The sequence below is a fragment of the Haliotis rubra genome, unplaced genomic scaffold, assembly GCF_003918875.1.
Source record: "Haliotis rubra isolate DU_JTF1 unplaced genomic scaffold, ASM391887v1 Scf2069, whole genome shotgun sequence".
In the NCBI taxonomy this organism is placed as follows: Eukaryota; Metazoa; Mollusca; class Gastropoda; order Lepetellida; family Haliotidae; genus Haliotis; species Haliotis rubra.
Window position 1 is genome coordinate 1 of NW_025766080.1, and position 20,989 is coordinate 20,989.

At 39.6% G+C, this 20,989-nt stretch overlaps 2 protein-coding genes across 2 annotated transcripts; one reads left to right on the forward strand and one right to left on the reverse strand.

Annotated features, from left to right (window-relative positions):
* Nucleotides 1-338: 338 nt before the first annotated feature.
* On the forward strand, nt 339-2,068 carry LOC124276171. Its single transcript, XM_046711834.1, has 2 exons — nt 339-457; nt 848-2,068. Exon 2 carries the CDS (start codon nt 1,225-1,227, stop codon nt 1,960-1,962), a length of 738 nt encoding a protein of 245 aa, XP_046567790.1. The 5' UTR covers nt 339-457; nt 848-1,224; the 3' UTR covers nt 1,963-2,068.
* Nucleotides 2,069-11,520: 9,452 nt separating this feature from the next.
* LOC124276172 lies at nt 11,521-14,844 on the reverse strand. Its single transcript, XM_046711835.1, has 4 exons — nt 13,941-14,844; nt 13,453-13,509; nt 12,905-13,021; nt 11,521-12,765 (listed from the first exon to the last, which is right to left on the reverse strand). The coding sequence occupies exons 1-4, from the start codon at nt 14,668-14,670 to the stop codon at nt 12,116-12,118; spliced, it is 1,554 nt and encodes a 517-aa protein (XP_046567791.1). The 5' UTR covers nt 14,671-14,844; the 3' UTR covers nt 11,521-12,115.
* Nucleotides 14,845-20,989: the final 6,145 nt, after the last annotated feature.

Here is a 20,989-nt window from a genome sequence, read left to right on the forward strand (position 1 = left end):
CCTAGTCTTTTTTCATGAAAGTTAAAATTTCCTTCGACCTATTACATAAAAAAAAATATTTACTTGATACTTTTCATACTTTGACTATGTCTTCTAACTTAAAAAAGGGCTTTAGTGAATTTCTAGAATTTGTACCAATTTTGCTGTATTTTCAATAGTTAGTCTATTTCGAACATTTTAAATTTCTTCCACCTTCGTCATGAACCTTATTGAGTTCAGGAGATATTCCTTTGAAGCATGGAAGCCGTAATAATTATCTATAGTATTTATGTACCCATGAAGAGGAAATAAAGTGATAAGAAAAAATAATAATAATTATCCTGTTTTATTTTAGGTCATGGATGTTTGATTGGACAAAACACAGGAAACGTAGTTGGTTATGGCTCACGAAAAGCACTTGTCGGATATGTGAAAATGCAAGCAAGAACAATGTCACTGTGCCTAAACATGATTGCAGGTAATAGCATTTACTTTCAGTATATCACTTTCCTATCCCTGGATATGGTCACAAATATAATGCTCTATTTATTGCCAAAGTCAATTTATTGATATGTTTTAGAAACACCTATTTCAAGCACAGATTCAAGTTGGTTAGTGATCACCTTTGATACTTGACATGTGTATTCCTTTATAACAAGACCTACCAGATAAGGTCATGAATTTAGACCTTGTGGCCTTTACCTTGGCGTAGGACACATTTTTACCAGGGACATCAGTGTTTGACAAACACACCTTGTTTCATAATCTGAACCATTCTGTGATTATCCAAAATAAAAGCCTCTAAGATGTGCCATTTGGTATTTTCTTTATTACATTTATATTCATTCATACCTAAATTTATTTACAGGTATAACTGGTCTAAGCAGTGCCAAATCCATGGAGTCAAGTCTTGGTGTCGAGCTCCTGCAGCAATCCACAACAGATGAATCAAACATAAAGTATATCATCATGGATGATGATACAACCACTCTGTCACACATCCGAAAGAATTACGATGCAGAAATAGTAAAGTGGAGTGACATTAACCATTCAAAGAAAAGCCTCAACAACCACTTGTATAGATTAGCCAAAACCTACAGGAAACTTACCGGAAAAGTGATATCATATTTGAAGAAATGTTACTCTTATGTTTTGACCCAGAATAAGGATGATGTGGAGGCTGTCAGAAGTGGATTGAGGTCCATCATTACCTCATGTATTTAGGGACCACAAAGACTGTGGATCATGGTGTGGGTTTCTCACAAAGGAGCAGCATACAGATACAGTTCTCTTCCGCGTGGCCAGTGTTTGGAAGGTGATAAGTTCAAGAGTGATCTGCAGGCTGTATTTGAAGTCCATGCTTTAAATGCTGAGAGATTAGCACCTTTAGGGAGTACCAAGGCCAATGAGTCTTTCAACAACGTCGTGGCAAGCAAGGCTCCGAAAAGTCGTCACTATTCTAGCTCAGAAAGTTTGGATTTTAGGATTGGTGCTGCAGTCTCACAGAAGAATCTCGGGCCAGGATATCTTATGTCTGCATATAAGAAGAAATGTATTTCCCCTGGAAAGGCTCTGGCACTGAAGGCAAAGCAGCTCCAAAGAAAAGCTGCTAGGAGAAAGGCTCAGTCTACGACAAAAGCTTTCAAGAGAAGGAGACTGCATTTGGCGGAGTCAAGATGCAAGTTCACAGAAGAACATGAAGTTCGAGGAGGTCAGACATACGAGACCAACATAGCATTATCTGATGTACAGGATGTAACACAGATACCAGACCCAGAAGTTCTTCCTGTGAGCAAGCGAGTTGATGTTGACGATTACCAGTTGATAATGTTCGACCTGGAAACCTGTTCTACAGAGTGGGACACTGACATATGTCAAATCAGTGCTGTGGTAGATGAAGCCCATGTTTTTAACAAGTACATTCTTCCACGCAAACCAATCAGTCATTTTGCATCAAAAAGTTACACATCTCACTGTTCATGAAAACACTTTATTGCACAGAGGTATTCCTGTAGAGACTGTATCTGCACATTCAGCTCTAACAGATTTCATTACATGGATGAGAGCTTTCAATTCTTTGATTATCCTAGTCGGACATAATTCTAAATCTTTTGATTCTGCCCACATTTGCAGGGTTGCACAAAATTACCAACTTTGACGGCAATGAGTGAAATTGTCCATGGTTTCATCGATACTCTTCCACATTTCAGGAAGTGTTATCCTTTATTATCATGTCATAAAGAGAAGAATATCTGGTGGAAACATTGTTGAAAAAAGAAATTTGATGCTCACAATGCCTTGGCAGATTGTCTTGCCCTTCGTGAACTAGTTACACTAAATGACACAGACCTATTCCAGCATAGCTTTGGAATGGACTGGGCAGTTTTGCACATGCAGTACTTGAAAAGAAAACATGAAAATGTGAAAAGCTTTTCTGTAGTTGTCAGGAAAAAAAGTGCTCTCAAGAACAATGGCAGAAAGGTGTGCAGCTTCAGGATTAAAATGTGTCATCTCTATCTTGCCTTCCAGCGAAAAGGTGAAGATGGACTCAGGGCCGTACTGTCTGAGAAAACAAGTGCTGGAATCCGTGTTACAAACAGAAGAAATGTCATTGACAATTTCGTGACTTATTTTGAACAGTTGTCACAGTCTTGCAAAGAGTGAATATATTTAACTCCTTATCTAAAGTTTGTCATTCATTATATCATTCATTGCTTGACCAATTATTAGTATAGTCAGTGAAGGATTGAAGTATTATTACTTGTACTTTTTCAACAGTGAGAGTGTAGACTTTTGATGGGTAGTTTGACTGCCAGAGCTTGTTCCATTGTAACTTTGACCATTTATTAGTACAGTCAGTGAAGAATTGAAGTATTATGACTTGTACTTTTTCAACAGTGATAGTGTAGACTTCTGATGGGTAGTTTGAGGAGCTACTTACATTTTATTACCCTGGCGGATTTGTACTTTCAAAGCAGTATGTTGTTCGTATTCACTGATTCAAACAGTTTTCAGTTAAACAGTAATATAGGAATGAGAAATGTTAGAAGATATTCAGGTATATCTATGGTGCAAAGTATAACCTTGTTATTTCTTTGTAGGAAATGAAGTTGTTTGGCTCTTATATCATGACTTCACTTTGCAAGAATATCTACTTTCTCTGACATGGTTTTCATATCAACCAACTGTATATAGATGTACTTTTTTGAACTTGTAAGAATATGCAAAATGTTATGTATTCCATAATTAATTAGAAGACTGTTGGTTTATTTTCAGCAGAAAAAAAGAGTTTTTGGAACCAGTGTCTGTTGTGACCTAAAAAATTATCTCCCCTTGATCTGAAATGTGAACCTGACATGTGAAACTTGTGATGATTATTATTAAACTTAACCTGGATACATATGAATATTTCTGTTTAATAATGTTGTTTAATGTTATATCTATCCAATAAATCATTTTTCGTACAATTTTTGAGATTCGTTGATCAAGATTGTTTTATTGGGAAAAAATAACAAATTTTGCGTAAACAAACATTTTATTGAAAATGCTTATAAACGTCAATAAATCATTAGATTTTCTATTCTTAAGTTTAAATAACATATATCAATGAACTTTTATTCAAAATAAGTCATTATTATTCAATAGTTGAAAGTTTTTCTTCACATTTTCATAAAAGCAAAAAAAGGTGATGTTTTGATATTTTCAACAACACCTACCAGATTGGAACCCACATTTTCTCAAAAACGAGCAGGGTAAGCCCTATTTTTTATTACAGAAATGAATTGAGCACATGTTTTTATATACAGAGTGGAAATATAAGCATTTTCATGAGACTTTGTCAAATGGTAAGGAACCTCCTTAATTTAAGTTCAAATATACTTCTCACCGCCATGTTACTACTAATCAGTTGCACCACACTGTCTGTCAAGAGGCCTGTTTAGACGTTTGCGTTTTAGTCTAAGGTTAGTAATTATACATTTGTAATATGTATATAGCTAACTAAATTCTAATATAAATAATTGTATAACATAGGCATAAATATGTTGGGGCGCCACCTAGCGGTCGTAGAGGCAAGTCGCATGGTTTGAGGGCTCCGCAAACATATACCCGAAACACGGCAACCTCCCAAAACCCCTATATCCCATAACCCCTACAGCTTATAACAACAAAGTTCATGGTTCGCTGCACTGCTAATCTCCTGCCTGTTACCTATTTAGTACAATGGACCAGCCCAAACACTTAGCAATTGAGAGAATGAGCAATAACCAAGCTTAGAGTTTGAGAGAATGGTTTTAACAAAAGTCCAATAATATTGAGGTCTAATTAACAACATTAAATATCATAATGTCATAACATATTAAATGTTTTTTATGTTTCATTTTTCTACATATTATCTGTCAACCTTACGCAAATTGGTTTTGCTATGTTCCAGCCTCACAAACCCATTTTGTTTGACTTTTGACCCCACCTCCCAAAAAAACAAAACAAAAAACAACAACAAAAACCGCTAGTTCTGCAATAAATGCATCACAAACTTCAGGAAAGGAAATATGCAAGAAACATTTTGTGTGTTTGAGATCAAACTTAGATATTAAAGTGCATAAAAAAAGCAATTTGAAACTACAGCCGCTTGTTAAAGTGATTACTCCCTTCATGTATACTGAAAGAGATTGTTTTGGAGACACTACCCACCCCAGTTCAGATGATGCAATCATAAGGACATAAATTATTCTCATGTTTTCACTTATTCATACAAGGACACCCCCATTGTACCTGATGCAAAGGGTTCAAATTAAATACTGAATGGTCACACGAATGTCAGCTCGCAGTATATTGTAAACAGTGCCAGCTTGAAAATCTGGACACAGTCTTTGAAAGATTCAAATGGGGGTGTCCTTGAAAAACAACCCTGTCTAAATTTAAATCAAACAATCTAAACCTTTGAATGGTGATTATGACGGGTAGTCATCCAATACTATGCTGAACATATCTTATATGATACCATTATCCAAGAGGTACCAAATGACAGATCGTTTAAAGATATGCTATACCCCAGTGTGGTGTGATATGTGAAATTTTGGATATGGTTTTGTTAATAATTTCTTCAAAATAAAATGGAAACTTTTTCAAACAAGGGGCATTGTGAATATAGTTAGGCTGACTGCTTTTTTGAACTCAGTCTTTATCTCAGTTTACTATCTACAACACTGTTACAACTGATATTATTACGATTTGTAGAATGTGTCTACTCACTATGTACATAAGGAAGCTAAAAAAACAAGTTCAACATTTAATTCATCTCAATTATTTAAAATGAATTATTCAAACCCTAATAACAATAGCACAATCTTATTGCCTTCTCATCTGTATACTCTGTGCAGCTTAGTCTCACGCTGTATACTCCATCCTGTAACCTCTCCTTTGGGTCAGTTCATTATACCAGACAGGTAAACGCCGTGTGTTGTTTTAACTAATTGTAGGGGTACTGGGCTGTTGGGGTTGTGGGATGTAGGGGTTTTGGGAGACAACCCGAAACACCGTTTATCTAACGAAGGAGAACGTCAATAAACACCTAAAGTGACTTGAAAAGACGGCAACATGAGATCTGATAATAATCTCCACAGATTACAAATTGGACGGTTTCATGGGATTTTTATAGGAAAGATTTCCGTCCGTATCCTCCTTAAATTCAAGTCAAATCATATCACCTGAATATATACTAGGCACATTAAGAAACTGTGCATACAAAAATTTAAAATCTAAATTTATGAAACCTGTGTAGACACATAAAAATTAAACTCAGAGATTAGCTACATGTATCCAACATGCATGCACGTGCCACGTTCCATGACGCCAGTGGATTCGTCCTCGAGACGTGCAATACGTTGTTGCACGTGCATTCCAGGAAAGAGAAACAGAGCAAATGAATGCCACACAATACTGTCATTTTGGAAAGCTCAACCCCTGCCCTTGCGATCGTTCAAAAAGTTAGACGGCTATTGAAACGCATAGCATGCCAAGGCTCACGTCTGCGCAACGTCATGAGGTCATTGGGATGGTCCGTGGGGGAATGTCTCAACGACAAGTGGCTGCACATTTCCACTGCCACCGGAACACTATTTCTGCACTGGTGAGACGCTACCAGAACACAAATGACATCATCGATCGGCCACGTTCTGGACGTTCATGTGTAAGAACGCCAAGACAGGACAGATGGATGAGGGTGACCCATCTTCGCCACAGGTTTCAGACTGCAGTGATGACTGCCCGAACCATCCCAGGACTTCGCCGTATCCACCCCCACACAGTTCGACAACGTTTACGTCATCACGGGATCAGATCACGACGCCCCGCCATACGGCCTATCCTGACACGTCATCGACAAGCTCGCCGAATGTGGTGCCGAAATCATGTCCGCAGAACGTGGTTTTGGTGGAGAAATGTTGTTTTTACAGATGAGACCACGTTTAACTTTTCCCATAGTGATGGACGTCAACGTGCATATAGACGCGTGGGAGAACGTTATGCACAGGCCTGTGTCTTTGAGAGGAATCGCTTTGGTGGTGGTTCCATGATGATTTTTAGTTGGAATAACACCACGCCAAAGAACTCCTTTGGTGATTGTTCAGGGCAACTTAACTGGTGTGGGCTACAGGGATCAGATTCTTCGACCTGTGGCAATTCCTTTTCTGCAACGTTATGGCCCTGGGTTAACATTCCAACAGGACAATGCCCGCCGTCATACGGCAAGGGTTGCTATGGATTTCTTGCAACACCACAACGTTGACTTACTGTCTTGGCCTGCAAATTCCGGATCTCTCCCGGATAGAGCATGTTTGGGACGAGATGGATCGACGTCTACGCCGTCTTCCTTATCCGCCAGATAACGTCCTTGACTATTGCAACAGAACTTGAGAGAATCTGGCGTGACATCCCACAAGCCTTCCTTGCACGTTTGATAGGCTTTATGCATCGTCGATGCACTGTTGTTCTCAATGCCGATGGTGGACATACCCGTTATTGAGCTTGTGACATGGTTGTTTGACCCCTGTCCCGTTTGTGGACTCGTGACGTCATTTTGATTGACTTTTCAACTGAAATTCTCCCCACTTGTTATGGTCTCATGATCCCTCCATTAAAGTTTATATGTACCTTTGACATTGTTATCGTACTTATCAACTGGGATAATATTTTCTTTATGTGGCTAGTATATAATCCTCATCTGATAAGGATGAGATTTAACATGTTTCTTTAATTGTGTCTGAATATACTTAGGAGATAAACGTACTGTGTTGGAAAATTGGATGAATGTTAGGCAGAAGTGATAGTCTCTAAATATCACTTGGAACCGAACGCGTAGCGTGAGGTTTCAAAATGATTAATTTTGAGACTATCATAAGGGAGACAATGGATATTTCTAATGCTGATATTGATATTGTTAAACGCATCGCATCCTAATCCAAAGGACCAAGACCAATTCTTGCGACATTCTCGAACTACCTATCAAAACGTGCTGTTCTAAAGCCTCATCAAAACTGAGTGAGTCACGTGTAAGTGTCGGCCAGGACTACACACAACAGACTAGAGAAACTCGTCGGATATTGAAAACATTCATGGATAAGGTGAGGTGAGGTGAGGTGAGGTGAGGTGAGGTGAGGTGAGGTGAGGTGAGGTGAGGTGAGGTGAGGTGAGGTGAGGTGAGGTGAGGTGAGGTGAGGTGAGGTGAGGTGAGGTGAGGTGAGGTGAGGTGAGGTGAGGTGAGGTGAAAGTGGGTTTTACGTCGTGCTTGAGAATATTTCGCTCATATGACGACGTGCATGCGTGTGCCTGTGTATGTGCGCCTGCTTGTACTAGCCAAGACTTAAGCTGGTTTTATAGTGCTAGCCCACTGAGATACCATGCCGCAGTGTAGGATGAATACCCCACTCAGACACATTATACTGACTCCGAGCCGACCAGTCTTTGGTGTACCCATTAATGCCGAGCGCCAGGCTGGGACCAACAAGTACCATATTTTAACGTTCTTTTGGTATGACGCGGTCGGGGATCGAACCCGCGACCTTCCTCTCTCCGGGCGGACGCTCTAACCACCACACCACGGTATCGGTCTTCATGGATAAGGAAAGGCAAGATGGTCATTACTCAGTGCTTAGACATGACAAACTGATAATAGGGAACAGACTGTTTAAACTCGATGAACCGAATGGTACTCTGAAGCTAATCAAAACTCTCCCGCAAAGACAAGGCATGTCAGGTATTGGAGATATCCGGGAAACTGGGCGTGGCCCTGGGACTGAGAATGCACCTGACAGTGACAGGTAGGGATATGGCCAAGGCCCACGTGATCATCACAACAATCATCAATCTACGTTCCTTGTATCGAATATAGAAGGTCTCAAGAAACACTTACGCATCAACTCATATCTATATTTTTAATATGCTTCTGTAGGGCAGTCTTTACCTTGGCATGTTATCAAATGATCCTGTATGACAGTCTTATACCCTGGCGTTACTGGAGCTCTGCAAAGTTATAAAATGCATCTGTATAACATCCTTATACCCTAGCGTTACTGGAGCTCTGCAATGTTATAAAATGCATCTGTATGGCAGTCGTGTACCCTGGCGTTACTGGAGCTCTGCAATGTTATAAAGTGCATCTGTATGGCAGTCTTATACCCTGGCGTTACTGGAGCCCTGCAATGTTATAAAATGCATCTGTATGGCAGTCTTATACCCTGGCGTTACCGGAGCTCTGCAATGTTATAACATGCATCTGTACGGCAGTCTTATACCCTGGCGTTACTGGAGCCCTGCAATGTTATAAAATGCATCTGTATGGCAGTCTTATACCCTGGCGTTACCGGAGCTCTGCAATGTTATAACATGCATCTGTACGGCAGTCTTATACCCTGGCGTTACTTGAGCTCTGCAATGTTATAAAGTGCATCTGTATCACAGCCTTATACCCTGGCGTTACTGGAGCTCTGCAATGTTATAAAATGCATCTGTATCACAGCCTTATACCCTGGCGTTACTTGAGCTCTGCAATGTTATAAAATGCTTCTGTATGGCAGTCTTATTCCCTGGCGTTACTGGAGTTCTGCAATGTTATAAAATGCATCTGTATCACAGCCTTATACCCTGGCGTTACTGGAGCTCTGCAATGTTATAAAATGCATCTGTATCACAGCCTTATACCCTGGCGTTACTGGAGCTCTGCAATGTTATAAAATGCATCTGTATCACAGTCTTATACCCTGGCGTTACTGGAGCTCTGCAATGTTATAAAATGCATCTGTATCACAGTCTTATACCCTGGCGTTACTTGAGCTCTGCAATGTTATAAAATGCTTCTGTATGGCAGTCTTATTCCCTGGCGTTACTGGAGTTCTGCAATGTTATAAAATGCATCTGTATCACAGCCTTATACCCTGGCGTTACTGGAGCTCTGCAATGTTATAAAATGCATCTGTATCACAGCCTTATACCCTGGCGTTACTGGAGCTCTGCAATGTTATAAAATGCATCTGTATCACAGTCTTATACCCTGGCGTTACTGGAGCTCTGCAATGTTATAAAATGCATCTGTATCACAGCCTTATACCCTGGCGTTACTGGCGCTCTGCAATGTTATAAAATGCATCTGTATGGCAGTCTTATACCCTGGTGTTCCTGGAGTTCTGCAATGTTATAAAATGCATCTGTATGGCAGTCTTATACCCTGGTGTTCCTGGAGTTCTGCAATGTTATAAAATGCATCTGTATGGCAGCCTTATAGCAAACAAGAAAATAGAAACGAACACCTACAAACATCTACCATGTTTTGCTCAGGTTTCACGTGACGTTCTATATCAACCACTATCATGTTCAACGTGGCGGTAAACGACAACCCTCTCAACCCAACACTCAACGATTCAATCAATACCTTACTTCCTGGATTCTTTCTCGAGTCCACTGTCATGCCTCATAAAGCGTTGCTGCACGTCATGTGATCATTATTTATTCAGACCTTGCTTTATCCAAATGTAGGTCAACTGCTTGTGTCATCGCAAGATGTATTGTCACTATTACAGTGTACAATCTGATAGTTTGGTTTGACTGTAGACACGGACGTTTGGTTGGACTGTTCAGGTTGTAAGTTGTATGTGGAGATTATGTGAGTGACTCGGATGTAAATATTTTTATCTTCAAGTTCTACTGAACATTCACAATTGAGAACACATTATTCATGTAGTACCTGAATCTAGTGGTGATAGGATGTTGAACATTTACTAATACGTATACAGTGACATATGTATAAGTATAGCCTAGTCTGCCTCACAGTCCCTGTACCCTATTATTTTCCCTACTGACAAGCCCTCTCTGCAATGCTAAAGCCTTAAATGAAGCAAGTCTAGAATTTCTTTCTGGTCTCCCTGAGGCTCCTTTTCAATTCATATTTGTTTCTTACTATCACAATTATATATATTCAGAGACTAATCGTTAGTCTACCAGGAGTCCTCACAGATTTGGAATATGTGACCTAATTTACTACTCAAAAGCCGTTGGCAGTGTTCCTGTGTGATTCATCACCGGCAGAGTTATGCCTACCTACATACCTGCCTACTTATCTATCTATCTATCTATCCACCCTCCTACCTACCGTCCTGCCAACATTCCTTCCTACCTGCCTACCTTCCTACCTATATATATATACATGCTTACCCACCTACATTCCTACCTACCTACATGTACATGCATGTACATACTAGTGAGTTGCATGTTGAATAATTCATATAAGTATCATTACTGTGTCTGTGTTGTTGCTGGTACGTTCAATGGCGATGTCTGTGCACTGGGGTGAAGACAGTGTGTTTGAAACCCATAGAGCGTTTAGGGCAGCTTGACTATGTGGGCGAAGTTGAATGATAATATGTACAGGGGTTTACGCAATAGATCAGTACAGTGCAAAGTATGGGTCAGCATGACTGTGTGGTAGAAAGTTGGGAGGTTTACCTTAGAACTGGTGACGACCACGTGTGCACGTCCCGTATATAACTTTGATAAGAAAAAAAGATATGGACGATGTGACACGTGTTCGTTAGGCGCAGTTTTATCAGTTAAAGCAGTGGCATTGATGTGTACACTTTTTCAACCTTGCAGGTGACTGTGACGTGTTGTGGTTTACTGTTTGCTGCTATAGGATATGATCAAATCTTATGAATGTTGTTTTCATATAAAGACTTAACGCGTAGCGTGAGGTTTTAAATAAAAAGATTAGAGCTATAATTATTTCGTTATGTATCACTGACACAGTGTGTTCGCCTTCATTCTTCCATAACCGTGTTATTAAGAAAAAAATTAAAAATGCATACTGTGTTGGAAAATCAGAGGTATATAACGTCATTATATACCTCGGAATGACTTTAATTAACCAATCACAATCCAGTATTTTCTGAAGGAATGGCAGAATATGTATTTTGAATTCATATCTTGCTATCTGCTACTCCCTGTTATGACGTAGAGTTTTGAAAATGCATAAATGAAAAAGTCACACAACCCTTTCCAAATTCATAGGGGGTCTGCTTTATTATACTAAGCATCATATATGAATAGCAAAATCATATAAAATATCCGTGCACATAACATTACACTAACACTGTAGCCGCTATATGTAGATAAACTGTTGATTAGTTTTATCTGTTTCAGCCCCAGATATAATCCATGACTGTTGAAGAGAATAGAGAAATTGCAGAGCAGATTTGGAGAATGTACACGTCATATTTTAAGCTAATAGGGCCAGTCCTGAGGAAATTTGTACTTATAATTAACTAGTAGATCCTCGCAGTTTTGCAAATCTAATGGCCAATGACGAAACATTTGTAACAAAATACACAAGCACAGGTCGTGGTTTGAAACACACCTCATCCAAATACCTGGCGTATCTGCTGACAACGTAGCTGCCCTGCCCAATGTCTAGAACAACCACATTGGTATCAAGAAAGCTGAAATACATTCATTTGGGCAGATACAAAATACTTTCTAAATATATGTGTATACAGTAGGTTAGTGATGTGATCAGTCACCCAAAAAGAGGAAATAATTGTATGTTTTCTGCAAACACACATGTTCAGCCGGAATAGCTTTTGCTATTTACTTAAAGAACAGAATTCAATGCTCCTTTCAGCATTTTTGTCTTTGAATTGAACATCTCTATTTCGCTTCCTGATACCAGCTTCATTTGAACAGCAGCAAGGGACGAATTGTATGCCCCAAACACTGGCCATTGATCATCGTCCAGTTCACCTTTGCCCAGAGCTACAAGCTGAACCACGTTGTTGAGGTCAAATACAGTAAGGGTGTTCCTTGTACCGTCATACAGAAGCCCGTGTCGTAGTGTCTCAGATGTTCCTGAACGGGTGGACAACACGTTTTCATAGCATCTCAACTTCTGGCCATTGCTCCAGACCTTCGCACAGACTCCATCGTGTGCAGAGCAGTGCGCGATAGCGAGGCACCTGGATCCCACCTGACCACTCATGCAATAGTTTTTGTCCAATGATGCTCCCGTAGCCATGCCTATTTCCATAAGTAAGCCACATTGGTGCATTTTAGAAGCCATGTCAAAGTCTGATTGTACCTCCCAATAGCTGAATTTGTTTTTGGGGAGAGGTGTAACAGCTGTCGTCCCTACGTACTGTCTTAGTTCCCTTTCTGGAGAAACTGTAGTATTGACCAAGAAGCCTTTGTTATTGACGTGGACCTTGTTGATGTTGATTCTTTCCATGTCGAACTTCAAAGCAGGGTCTGTAATGTACAAGGATATTGTGTCTGTATAGCAATGGGTTGTAAACTGTCTCTTGTCTTGAAATTCTATTTCATATGAATCGTTATCAATCAGTCTCTATTGGCATGACGTGTGATAACCATCTGCACATCTACTTACATGATAAAGGGCCAGTGTCATCGATAAGCTCTGCTCCAGTGCCCTGTTCGTTTTCTTCGTTGCCTACTTCTTTGTTTCCGTTGTCGTTGTCCGGGTCCACGTCAATGGGCTCCCTTTCTGCATCATGAAATGTGATATCTTATAAAATATTCTAAGGATTTTTTGTTTCGTGTGTTTACGTTTTCTTGTCAGGTTATTACACAACAAGTATTTGCTTTTCTGTTATGACCAATCTATAACGATGTAGGAAACATTGTACATATTGCCAAAGAACAACTGTGGTGTGCATGATGTCAATAATCAGTACTGATTCAGTCAGTATGTTACTACCTTATATAAGATGTGAAAGGTTACTGTCAGTAACAGTTGAAAACACTGGAAGGTAGTTCGGCTGTTTTAAGGATCTGAAATCTTTTGTGCCAAAGATGCGAAAACACATAAACAAGAGTGATCAAATATATTTTTCCTTTCCAGTACGTAATTGTTGTCAGTAGTTCAAAAAACAATTAGACGATGTCATCGTGAGATGTTGATGCATAAAATATTACCAGCTTTCACATGTCTGGCATCGCCTTTTTGATCATCATCGGCAATGTCTGGAACATCTGTAATCATAATTGATTGTAAGTCTATTTACATGATCGTGAACATAATATTATTCTCAATCCATGTGAATAAGAAATGGCCAATTGATAACAACAAGTGTTATCCCTGAAAAAAAGACAGAATGATCACGTATTAAACATTAAAGGTTTCTACATTACATAAAAGGAAGAATGCATAGTGTTTTGTAAGCTATCGCCTGTGTAGTTAAGTTCTACAAGACACAACACATATTTCGGTATTGTAATGCCTCATGGATGATTCTTTGGTGCCGTACCTCGTTTCAAAGATATTGTGATAGGTCACAACAAGAGCACAATATAATGTTATCCAACGCTCTTTTTTTTGATTGTGTAATCAACGCTCTTTAAGAAGAAACGCATATCTCTGTTGAGGTTCTATCAAATGAATTCATTAAAGGTTATAAGCTTACCTTTCTCAGGAGATCCCTCAAAATTGGCATATAGATTGAGGAAACTACCATCATCCCCCTCTGTTGTCTCAATGTCGCACGCGGTTTGTAGAATATTTTCAAGAGCGTGTATGTTTTCCTTTGAAAATGTTACATGCACAGGGACAAAGTCAAACACTTCTGCCTCCTCAGATAAAGCCATTTCAGTCCTGAACTTAACAGGCTCCTTCAACATCAGCATATCGCTCTTGTTACCAAGCTCGAGTAGTTTCCCTGTGTAAGTATGGGTATTGTCGCATATACTGAACATTTGCTTCAGTTTGCTGCTGACCCTCCTAGCCTCATCCATCTCAGACAAATGTCTAAACTCCAGGGCTTTCGTCACTTCCGCTTCTCGTCTTGTTACCAAGTCACGTAAGCTGTTGAATCTGCTTGTCAACAAATCCTTCAATGTGCTGTGCCTTTTCCTCATCATCTCCTGTTTTTCGTTTGATTCGTCGATCAAACGTTTGACGTTTTGCAGTTTGGCTGCTAATTTCATCTTATCTTCTTCTGTTTCTTTCTTGACAGCAGCAACAACATCATCCAACTCCTCACTCTGACAGTGCTTGTGATTGGACCGAGCACATTTTGAACAAATGAGGATCTCACACGTTTCATCGTAAAGATCCAAAGCATAGGATTCGTGGTCTGGACAAAACGACTTCAGTGACTGCAAATCCGCTGCCACCATATCCTTCAGGGACACCATCCTATGTGTGCTGGAACTCTTTACCTGGCTGTGTGCAGCTTGACATGAAAGACAGAAGAAGGACTCGCATTCTTTGCACCACGATACTGCATCCAAATTATGGTCCTTGTTGGTGCATTTGATCTCCGAAGGCTTATATTGAAGAGTAGAAGCAAGCGTTTCTGCTTGAGTGATAGCATCATTTAGGAAAATGAATTTCCCTTTGTCAAATGACTCTCGGCAGAACAAGCATGTTATTGCCTTACCTTTAGCACCAATACACTCAGCACAGGCTGAATGCAAACACGGAAGGAGGTATGGATCTGCACCTTTGTATTTGTATGGCTTCTTACAAACACAACAATAGAGAACTCTAGCCTTAGACGCCATGACATATGATCCTTCACGAACCACTGGATAGAAACAAACGAGACAACACATTCACACAAGCGAATACCTATATATGATATGATGCCTATACATTCAAAATACAACACAAGTTTCATTCCACTCTAGTCAGGTGATTTCATTACAGCGTTTTCGACAAAACGTGTTTTAATTTAAAGAAGATTTTGACACAGAGTGACCCAGTAGTTTGACACAAATGTGGATGGGACACACTACATATGTGGATATAACTTACCCTAAATATTCCCAGTAGTCATTCTTCGTACGTCTGTATATTATATGATATTAATATACATCCTGTGCGGAGAGGTCCCTGTAAACGTGTCTCCGCTAAAGCACATCCTTGCGCAAGTAACAACTAGCCCCTGTCGGGTAGTTGTAATGTTGACCTAGACTTTGCTCTGCCCCGGTGCAGTGAAGTCGTATGGCCCGTTCTGTTGATAGATAATGCGATAATACTGCACAGGTGTACATTATTTAGCCTGGAGTGTCTGCCTCGTTATATTCTCTAGGGGCTAGGATATGGTTGATGTAATTTGAATAACTCCACGGGTACCCATTACATAAAGTGCAAATATTTCGGAGCCTTTCAACCAGCTGTGACTGGGTGAGTTTGTGTGAGGTTTTGTGTGCATCTATCAAGCATCTGAACTAAGAATATTTTTGTAGTATACTATTACAGTGCATACATTTTTATATTTTTCACAAATTATTCATAACATAGGAAATATGTATAGGTGCAAGTTGCTGTGCATAGTCTGTCTTGTTTATAGCCCCCCATAGCAAGCGTAGTAGTAGGCAATTAGCAAACGCGTCCACGCCAACCTTAAACTAATTAATCAAAGATGAAGTTATTAAGCTGTGTCGGCTCCGGCCTTTCTTCTCGGGTACATCCCTTGGTCAAGCACAGATAAGTAGTCCCATCCCAGCAGGAGCATGTCTACCACCAACTAAGTCGTAATCGAAAATCAACTTTTGTTGAACAAGATCGAGATTACCATCATGCCATCCTCTTTGTCCTGTCGTAAATGCCATGGTCAAGCACTGGCGTATATTTTGTTAAGCAGCTGGCGCAAGCTGACTGTGGCTACACCATAAAGAAAATCAAACCTTGTTAGGCAATCTTCTTCTTACCACCTACCTCGTGTAGTATACTTTGTCAGCATAGGGTAGATAACGCATATGGAAACTTCAACTTTATAGAAACTTGATAATGACAAACGAGTAGAGCTTTGGGTTATAAAATCCTGGGTTCTACCATCTCAGGCACACTTGCTTGAATAAACCGAAGGAACTCACAGCTCACTCCTTTCTTGTTTCAAGGTAGGAAACGTTTAAACTTTATTCTTGTTTATGTCTAACTTGTTATTTCTTTGCAATTATTGTCTAGAAAATGTTAGAGTCAGGTATGAAACATTCCTACGATATTGAAGCACTTTTAGAAATACCGACCATTGTAAATGGTAGTTCTAGATATATCCAGGGATATTTTTATGCACATTGCGTCGTGGGCTCCTCAAGTTTTATGTCTTTCGTGTGCAAACAAATATTTCTTTTCTATGTTTCGACACACGTGTAGATCCCCAGTCTTTGTCTTGTTTTATTCATTTGCGTGTTAGATCTGTATATGCAGGTTAGATTCTCGTTCAGTAGCCTAGATTCTAGTAGCCTAGTCACAAAAGCAGTTCCGAGAGTTTATACAATCATTTCCAGCAAAGACGAAGTTGTATGTATTTTACGATAGTCCTAACGATCAAATGATATTCCTGTAGATTTACCTCAGATACGCACTCACATGATAGGTATAACAGCCAACATTTGTGTTTTGATACTTCACCAACACTATAAGTATTTGAATAATGATATCTTAAACGTTCCATTCCACGTGCAGTTGTATACCGTACAGAACAGTTTATACGCGAATCACATTACCGTAGTCAGTAGAAAATGGTATTGTCTACTCTTCATATTACAAGAAAATATACATTCAAATCCGTGTAGTTTGCAATTACAGTCTTCGTTCCGTATTTATTTAGCTCCGTAATTTAAGAAATACGCATAACGAATGACAACAGCGCCGTCCTACTACATTATTACATATTCATTTTACTAAGTTACTGTCTTGTTTTGTAAAGCACACAAATGTAGCACTACAGCATTACATATACAGTACAACCAGAAATTATTGAGAATTTAAGATTTTTTTTATAAAAAAAATTCACTCATTACTCACGTATTGAATGTGAATATTAGCAGAACAAAATTCCAGAATCAAAGACAGGTGAACAGTTAGTATTTTGTCAAGTCACCATGGGCAGGAATGCAGGCTTCAATGCGGTGGGGCATACTACTGATCAAAGAAGTTAGAAAGTCGTGGTCCATGCTGTCCCAATATCGGACAACCTCTTCTTTCATTTCAGCAATATTTGTCCGATTTTTCTTATTGACACTTTCCTTCGTAAGTACCCAAACATTTTCTATTGGATTTAGGTCAGGGCTATAGCTTGGCCAATCTAATAATGTCATATTTTTGGTCCGAAACCAGGCCTGTGAATGCTTTGAACGATGTTTTGGGTCGTTGTCCTGCTGGAAAATAAAAAAATGTCCATAGATCACGTGAGCAGATGGGAGTAAATGTCCCGAGAGAATATCTGTGTACCGCTCACTGTTCATATTCCCTTCAGATACACAGAGGGGCGTTGCCCTAACACAGATATGCCACCCCACACGTTAAATTTCGGACTGTACTTTGGGCGCTGATATAAAGGTTTTTCAGTTTGTTTGGTCCAGAATTTCAGTGTATTAGGAAACAGCCACACAGAACTTTCACCTGAGAAAATCACATTGTCCCAGTTAAAATTTCTATGCTGTAAGCACCATTTAAACCTTCGCTCCTTTTGCTCAGGTTTCATGATCGGTGATGGAATCCCTCGACTTTTCTGGTAATCCTTTGCAGGCAGCTCAGTTCTAATTGTCTCCTTACAGACAGCCACAGTTCCTCTATCAATCATATCCAGCCTTAAGTTTTCCAAACTCCTTCGTTTGTTTTTAGAAACAAGAATACCAAGCCGCCTCCTATCACCGACAGTCAATATTCTGGGCCTCCCTGCGCCTCCCTGGTGATCAATGCCATATCCATTTGCAATATTTTTCAAAACACGATAAACAGTGGACAAAGGGATGCCTGTTCTACTTATAATCACTTTAGCTGATCTGATGTCCTTGTTATAATGCTGTTAAACCAACTTCCTCTTCTCTAAATCATCCATATTGAGGATCACTGAAAATGTCGTCTGCTAGCAAGTAAACAAAGGGGGGTAGCTCTTCACAAACTAATGAAAAAGGATTAACGGAGTTGTTTCTGTTGAATGAAACCAAGCACTTGATAGCTGGTCAAGGTTGTTTATACTAGAAATCCAATTAAACATATTCCTAAAATTCTCAATAATTTCTGGTCATACTATATTCTAGGTCATGGCTTAACTCCGTATATGTCGAAATTGCACGTTGCCAATAGCAACACCGCCGTCGAAATACACTTACCGTAGTCACCCAAATTATTCATGATAAAATAAGCATAAGTAGTAGTATTCTAACTAAAACTAGGCCTTCTGTCCCCGTATTTACAACACTTTTATATCTCTTTAATATCACTTACCGTAGCTACTGTAATTATTGTATTGAGAAAATAAATGTTAACATTACAGTTAGAATTCGTACAGTCAATACCGGAGTTAAATGGTATACGTCAAATCTGAGCACCTTGAGCCGTTTACCGTACTTGCTCAATGCATGTATTTTTATAACTGAAATTTACTTACACTAGTCGTGAATCGTTACCGTAGTTAATGCATTAAGCGCGACATACCGTAATAGTCGTTAATTCCTATCGTAGTCAATACATTAAGCGCAACATACCGTAATAATCATAAATTCCTACCGTAGTTAACGCAATAGGTGCTACATACCGTAATTGTCATAAATCGGTACCGTAGTTAACGCATTAGGTGCGACATAACGTAATAGTCATAAATCCGTACAGCAGTTAAAGACTAGGCACTACATGCTGTAATTAAACCGTTGGGCGCTCCACTCAGTACTTATTCTTTGCAATTGTTGTTGATGATTAATTTATCCGTCAGGTTATGTTATTTATCAGTACCGTAGTTACTCAAGGAAATGTTGTATTATTTGTATTATGTTTCTGTAAGCAGTTACCGTACATACCCCGTTGTACCACACATTGCTTGTATTACCTGACTTTGACTTAAACTGTATTAGGATATCATTGATTACTATTTCTATTATTGTATGTCATTATTATGTATGAATTGATGTATTTTGAATGTCATGCAAGGACACTTGATTGAATAAACCCAGGAACTCACAGCTCTCTCCTTTCTTGTTTCAAGGCTCGCTCCCAATAGCTAATTCCCTAAATCGAGGCCTGACAGCACCTTTAGCACACCTAGCGCTAAAGGTCGTCCTAACGGACACAAGCAAAGCTTACTATCCAAAAAAAGAAACGCACATGCGTTTTGTATTTTTAAAAATCTATTAATTACCTATTGTTTTCAAACAATCGTCAAAATATGTAATAAAAGTGTTGATAACATGATTATACACTATTGCACAGGTCAAACATCGACTTTACCTGAAAATGTTGATTTTGATGAGATTTATTACAAGAATTAAGAAGGCATCGCCACAACGCAACCAAAATCTCCTTCCAGTTAAAATTGTGCAGCAAAGAGCATGCACTGTCTGGCTATAAAAATCCAGATTATTTTCGGAAATCGGCATTCGTTTTGAAGCAGTTTCAAGGTCAAATCACTTCGCCACGTTTTGACGCTGCGACACGGAACATCGCTATTGCACGTATGCACGCTGGAGATTACCAATATTCTGTTGCCAGGCTTCTGAATGTTGGTGTGAGCACGATATCACGGCTTGCAGCTCGTTACAACCAAGCAGCCATAACAAATGACCGTCCCCGAACAGGCAGACCTCGAGTCAACACTGCAGCCCAAGATCGGTACATCCGGGTACTACATTTGCGTGATCGTACTGCCACGGGTGAGAGCTCAGCAGCCAGTGTGCCAGGACTTCGACAGATATCCGGTCAAACTGTACGGAACAGTTGAGAGAGATTGGACTGAGAACCAGGAGAACCAGACTTCGGGACCATGCTACGTGGTCACCATCACACTCAACGTCTCCGTTATCTAAAAGTATCCACTTGGTTGTATAGACATCACCTTCTTCTAAACCGATGTAAAAGTCCATGTACTGAAGTCTATTTGTGGACGAGTTATACATGCTTGAAAATACAACATTTTCGCAACAGATTTCTGGGTTATGCGTTTCTTTTTTTAACAGTATATTTAGTGTTGATGACTTATCCTGAATGTGAGCACATATACTTTCAACTATGGGTCTGGAACTGGGGCTGGTTCTTCTGTTCCGTCCCTAGCATGGTGATCTGCCTTCAGTTGTTGGCGATCTATAGCCTGTTTTTATATTGCATTGTCTTTCAAGATCAAACTATTTTAGATTTTCAGACTAGTTTTACAATAATATTTGTGAATGTTTTGTATGTGTTTCGACCCTTGAAGGTGTGGGTTAGAATATTGATCTTCAGTAGCCCATGCTTGTCGAAAGATGCGACTAACGGGATCGGGTGGTCAGGCTCGCTGACTTGGTTGACACATGTCATCGATTCCCAATTGCGCAGATCGATGCTCATGCTCGATTACTTACAGACGGCCGCCATATAGCTGGAATATTGCTGAGTGCGGTGTAAAACTGAACTCACTCACTCACTCATGTGTGTGTGTTCCACAGGTAGGTTGGGCAGTAAGTATACATCGGTCACAGATTGGTCATGTAACCTGCCAAATTGTATGTTGATCTCTCTGACGATTCTCGGCCC

What these genes read in the sequence shown, in the direction of transcription:
- LOC124276172 (XM_046711835.1), bottom strand. Translation starts at nt 14,670, where the DNA reads ATGGTGTCCCTGAAGGATATGGTGGCAGCGGATTTGCAGTCACTGAAG. An exon ending in TGCCAGACATGTGAAAGCTG is followed by an intron (nt 13,022 to 13,452) that starts GTAATATTTTAT and finishes TTCATGATGCAG; the next exon opens with AAAGGGAGCCCATTGACGTG. An exon ending in TGACACTGGCCCTTTATCAT is followed by an intron (nt 12,766 to 12,904) that starts GTAAGTAGATGT and finishes TGTACATTACAG; the next exon opens with ACCCTGCTTTGAAGTTCGAC.
- LOC124276171 (XM_046711834.1), top strand. Translation starts at nt 1,225, where the DNA reads ATGGTGTGGGTTTCTCACAAAGGAGCAGCATACAGATACAGTTCTCTT.